Source organism: Asparagus officinalis, unplaced genomic scaffold, assembly GCF_001876935.1.
Source record: "Asparagus officinalis unplaced genomic scaffold, Aspof.V1 AsparagusV1_Un433, whole genome shotgun sequence".
Taxonomy (NCBI): domain Eukaryota; kingdom Viridiplantae; phylum Streptophyta; class Magnoliopsida; order Asparagales; family Asparagaceae; genus Asparagus; species Asparagus officinalis.
Genome location: NW_017972698.1, coordinates 81,009 through 87,183, shown reverse-complemented (window position 1 = coordinate 87,183; position 6,175 = coordinate 81,009). Strand labels below are relative to the sequence as shown.

Genomic DNA, 6,175 nt, shown 5'->3' with positions numbered 1-6,175 from the left:
CATAAGTTTCTACAATTGATATGTAATCCTAAACATGTTTTATTTACATTTTTGTATGCTTAAATTTCATTAAGTATGCTTAGGTTATATTTTAGGACATCATATTATATATGCACATCATCCGATTTGGCACTCCGATATTTTCTACTTATTCTTGATATTTTCCTGATATCTGCAATGGATTTTGACTGTCAGATATTTTCTCGATATCCAATAGTTAAAACCTTGGTAAAAATGAAATATTGTTGAAAATATAGAAAAACTGATGAGAACCAACGAAAATAAGAGGAATTTTGTTTTAGGTTTTAGCAGTTTAACTCTGGGGAATATCAGCCAAGTGAAAAGCCAGTGAGAAAAGACAATCTTTCCTAGTCAGAATATCAGCCTAATGAAAGTGGAAGGTCGTGGTGAGAAAAGATAGTCTTCCTTCCTTTTCAAACAGGAACAAAAGCCATCACATTCTGTTGCAAAAGCATCTCTTTGTGCACTTGGTAGAGCTAGTCTAAGCTGAAAATTGTGCACTTGGCGGACGCTACCACGGCCAAAATTTGTGGACCTTGTAGAGCTAGCCTGAGCTGAAAGCTAGGCGAGACAATCCCTTACTTGCAACAGAAATCAAGTCAGTTGAATTGCAGCAACAACAAGCGTAGAAGCAGTACCAATTTGGCCTTTTCTCTTAATATATAGAGAGAAAAACAGGTCTATCTTCAAGCCTGTCCAGGATTAACCAAACCCATTGGTTACCCTGTTCCCAGTGTGGCCTCACCGAATGCTACACAAAGTCCAATAGACGATTGAAAAAAGTCTAAGCCTTTATAAGGTAACAAGCATTCCCTACTAGCGTTGGGCCATAAACAAAAAAATATCGACATTTTGACAGAACTTCAAATTGAGACACTTATTCAAAAGGTAACATAGTGGTCAGGTTTATGGGTATTTCTTAGGAGCATGGGAAGTATCATGTGATTATACGTGTCGTTTTCATTCAAATTATACCTCCGATAATGGCTAACAACTAATATAGCCAATACTAACTATTACGTGTAGATCTAAAGTTGAAGTACTAAGCGTTAGAAGAAAGTTATTATAAGAAAATGATGTTGTATTGGTTTGTATATATTTATTTATTTATTTTTGCATGTTCATATATACTTATAACCCAAAGGATGAGAGAAGAGATATGGCCCACCAGGCATGCCAAGTAATCAGTAGTGGATTGAATCAGTTGGATCACAAGCTTTATGATTATTTGTTGACTTTTTTATTTTATCACAATGCAGTGCTGCCACATATACGCAGAGTGCGTCTTTCACAAGAGCATCTCTATGATATTGCATCCTCATTACACCATTGAGCCATATCGTTTTGAATGAAAGAATAAAAGGCTCAAAGGAATTCCTAAACAACAATCATCTAGGTAGCACAGACACAGACCGGATACTGATATGGACACGGCAAATCTAATACTACTATAAAAAATGGGTTGCATGTTAAAACATTTTTTCCTGAAATGCCCTCCAACACATCCATTCATACATACATGCATTCATACATACATGAAGATACATACATGCTCAAATTTTCATAACCACTCAATTGCTTGCACATCCATGCATACATACATGAAGACATACATACAATTTTTCATAACCTCGCTACTTCAACATCCTCGAACTTGCTTTCTCTATAATCTTTATAATTTCCATGTTCTTTACTTGATCAACATTGCAATGCACTGAGATTTTTAAGGTGTTCAATTGTTTTTTGCCTTTTTTTTGGAGATGATGTGAATATACTGAATATATGTGATTCATTTAATAAATAATAATAATAATTAAAGCTTCTATCCATTTTTGCATTTTGTTTTTGTCTCCAACTATGTTAGTGCGGGATTCTGTTAACTATGAGGTTTTTGGTAATTCCTTACATGATTACACGCATTATTATTTATGTAGCTTGTCAGTCTGACGCTAAAGTTATTCTATATTAATAAGTTAATTATTATTAATTAAATAAACAATTTAATAAATAACTTAGTTAATTTAATAAATTATAAGGTGCCTAAGTGCTCTTTAGCCTTTCAGAAAACCCCTTAAATTTGGGCATTCCTTAGATAATATCACTTAACTCACAAAACGTCATAAAACCCCACTACTCTTTAATGATCTCAATAAGGCCCCTTAAACTTTCAATAATTTTCAAAAAACTCTTCTTAATGGCGTTAATGCTGACTTTGTTCTTTTTCACATGTAAATAAATTTATGCGGGGTGATTTTTTCTAATGAAAACTGTATTTCACGCTTTTAGGGTTTTTTTGACATTGTTAAAAGTTGAAAGGATTTTCCTGAGAACCCTAGAATTTATGGAGATTTCGTGATATTTTAAAAGTTCGGATGTTTATTAGGAGGCATTTGTTGAATTTTTCCTAAATAGAATGTATAAACAAATGGTTAGGAAAATTGATTTGATATCTAATATATTATCCATTGCAAATCAAACTAATTTGAAATACTATATATAATAAAAATACACATTAGGCACATAAAATTATTATTGCATATAAATAGAAAAATAGAAACACGTGTAATGCACATGCACCATACTAATTAGTAAAATGTAGGATGCAGGGACACGTATATAATACACACACGATCAAATATTGAACGAAAATACCAATAATATTTGTATATTTCTTTATATTATCTATAACAATTAGGAATCAAGTTAAATCGAACAATGAATAAGATTTAACAACAAAAAGTTTAGTTTTGACCGCATGGGATAATACGATGGGTGTTTTTCAAATATTTAAGTAATAAATTTTAGTTTTTGGGTTAAAAAACAATTGTTTTGAATCTGATATTACCAGAGAAACTAGTTTAGGGTATAAGTAATGGGAAATCGGGTTTTCCTTTGAACCACAAGTGTCCATGGAGTGTCCGCGAAGTGTCAGTGTCGGACACGGACACAACACCCAAAACGAAGTGTCCATGTTACCTAGACAATCATCATATTTTTGACTATTTTTAAGATTGCTATCTAATGCAAAGTTACCAATTGAAAAGAGGCTTCACAAATTTATTTAGAAATGTAAATTCTTTCTTATCCAATTCTTACTACTTTAGTTTTTATCATGGTCAAAAGTTCAAAATCAAAATTTATAAGAATTTACTTCCACATAATTCATCACCCATTTATGCCATCACGTTAACTGAATTTCAACAATGAAGATCAACAAACAAATTCACCTAGTTTATAGCTTCAATCATTTTACATTCTAGTAGAGCGGCATAGTTCATCTTTAGTCTAGAAACTATGATTTATTTGTTGATTTACATGTGAAGACCATTTTTTATGTCTGGTCACTAGTTGAACATGAGTGCCACTGTACAAGTAGACATTTCATCCTTTTGAAACTTAGATTTGGATTCTCCAAAGATATCAACATGTACATAGGCAACAAAATAGAATATATAACATGTTTCACCAATAGTTGCAATACCAGTAGTAGATTTGACCCCAGAGAATCCAAGGCGTACAATATGTTCTCCCACTTCCCTTATTATAACAATGACCCACCATAAACTCAAGGACTACAATCTGACTACTAAACATGAAGAATTTGGTTAATGGCTTTACCTGTACAGCATAAACCACAACATTAATTGTATAGAAGCTTGGCCTGAGTCCATCCGTAGACACGCCTCTTGCCTGAGTTAATTCAGCTTCAGAAAGAGGAAGATAGAAAATGCAAAAGAACTAATAAAAATCAAGCAAAAACACTAAACGCTACCTGATAGTATATTTCAGCCCAAAACAGCACTAGGAGTGCATAAGTCGTGAAGAATGCAAGAGCAGGCATATCAAGAAGAATATGTTGCACAATCTGGAAGGAAGTATTTATCATTTGAATCAATTCATCAACTATTAAACTCCACACTTATAATTTTGAGGAAAGGAGAAGCTAACCTCAGGTTTCATTAGTTGCACATCTCGACGAAATACAAAGACAGTAGACCGAACTGCAAACCAAGGAGTTAGTAAACACAAGTTGGTGACGTCAATGCAACAGGATTATGCAATTCATACAAAGAAGGAAACAGACCTCCATTTACTAGAAAATTCAAGAAATGAAAGACCTTTTGTGTCGTCCATCCATACTCCGGAACTCTACATTCGATTCGAATCAATTGTATCTGTCAACAATACAGAAATTACATAAATGATGATATTCCATGTGCTTATGACTCTTACGCAAAAGTAGTTCTTTAGCGGGGAGCATTTTATAATTGGCTTAACTGACTGTGGAAGGTGATCTATCCTTAAAGTTTCATGCCTGCACACATACATCAGCTATTAATGGCCAGTTACAAAGGCAAGAGAGCATTCTGGATTGCACTATTCAACTTTGGATTCCTCAGTTTTACTTTCTCTAATGTTTTTTAACACAAAATTAAACGTTGTAGAACAGAAGAAAAAGAATAAATATGAAAGTAAATCCAACATTTCATTCTATTATTCTAATTAATTGAATGGGTATATGAGAAGAAGGACAGCATACAAATGATAAAATCCAATGCCATTTAGATACCTATAAAGTATATGAACTAAAGAAAATAAAATGCAACAATTATGTTACAAATGGTTCTCTCCCAAGTCAATACGATATAGTCACATAGATACGGAAATGACTTAACTTTTGTTAACAAGAAAGAAACCACTTCGATGTGCAAAATTATGATTATGTTTCCTACAGATAATCTACAAGGAATCTAAGTGAACTCAGTCCTAAAAGCTAGTATTTGGGCGGAGGGAACGCAAATCACCTATTAACCCACAATTGACTCCCATATATAGTGAGGATAGGGCTAAATGGGCCCTAACAAATCACCACACTTATGCAATTACGGCACCAACACAAGTTGGCTTTGTACTAACATGGTCTCAGTGTCAGCGTCAACCCTTTGGCTTTACACTCGACTAGTCTCGGGCAAACACTGCAACGTCAGTTGCACCCAACTTTAGTGGATACCGATATCAGTTCTCCCAACCAAGACATATCTATATTCATATCCATATCCATGATTGGTCAACGGATATAGATATGGCAAGCATCACATCTGAGCCATATCCGATCCGTTTGCACCCCTAATGGCCAGTCAGCAAAGCAAGAAATTGATCTAAATTGCAACATTATAAGTAAACCCCTTTCACTACTTTTCCCTTTTGCTCATGTTCACTAACTTTGATTCTAATCATATGAATTAGCACAAAACCAAAATTGCAGTATACAAATAATAAAAACACTTCCTTTAGAACCTACAGGAACCAGAGGAAGTAAAAAAGGCCAGGATTATTTTATGAGTATTTCTCTAATAATTCCATATTATTTAGGGACACAGATGGGGGAAATGACTTAATTCTTGTTAACAAGCAAGCAATCACTTCAACCTTCAAAAACGTGATCCTATTTTCTACTTAAAATCCCTAGAAGGATTATGATCGAGCATCAGCGAAACCATAGCCCTCAGTCCCAAATCAATGAAACCCTAGCCATAAAATCAAAGCCAAAACAAGAGATCGATAACGAAATCTTACGAGAGCAACGGCCGAAACGAGACCAAAGAGCCCGGAGAGAACGTGAAAGATCCAATCTTGCCACAGCGGCGACGCATTCACATCATCCCACCAATTCGCCGCGCCATTCAGAACAAGCGCCGCCACGGACGACGATGTCGACGACGGCGAGATCATTGAGAAGCTCCGGGCCATCGGAAACCCTAACCTCCCCCTCTCTCCCGAATAATTCTAATTGTTTGGGACTTATTCGAGGTAGCGAGATTTCGAGAAATGGGATTTTTTTTTTTCGTGCGCGTGTGTTTTTGTAAAATAGGAGAAAGGAAAAGAGAGTTATTGGTTTTAAAAAATTGTGCCGGTAAGAGATCAGGGCGAAGAAAGAACAGCTCAGCCGGTTAACAAAGCATGGAAACCAGTTGGGCGACTATGGACTATTTTTATCCGGCTAAATACCTATATTGGTATTTTAATTCCACCATATTTATCAAGAAAGTATTTTAATTAGATAAACATGTTTTAAGGCATTTTAATTGATTCAACTTACCAACAAGGTCATTTTTCTCGTCGGCGACCAGTTTTCCGGCGAGAGCTCGCCACG

At 34.9% G+C, this 6,175-nt stretch overlaps 1 protein-coding gene across 1 annotated transcript in view; it reads right to left on the bottom strand.

Moving 5' to 3' along the window:
- The window catches only part of LOC109827786 (tobamovirus multiplication protein 3-like), a 10,958-nt gene extending 4,995 nt beyond the window's left edge, over positions 1–5,963 (bottom strand). The window contains exons 1-5 of the mRNA XM_020394804.1: positions 5,599–5,963; positions 4,106–4,196; positions 3,970–4,022; positions 3,794–3,886; positions 3,640–3,711 (exon numbers count right to left, since the gene is read on the bottom strand). Of these exons, the coding sequence (XP_020250393.1) occupies positions 3,640–3,711; positions 3,794–3,886; positions 3,970–4,022; positions 4,106–4,196; positions 5,599–5,772 (483 nt within the window). The 5' untranslated portion in view covers positions 5,773–5,963. The remainder of the gene's footprint in view (positions 1–3,639; positions 3,712–3,793; positions 3,887–3,969; positions 4,023–4,105; positions 4,197–5,598) is intronic.
- Between the last annotated feature and the right edge of the window lie 212 nt (positions 5,964–6,175).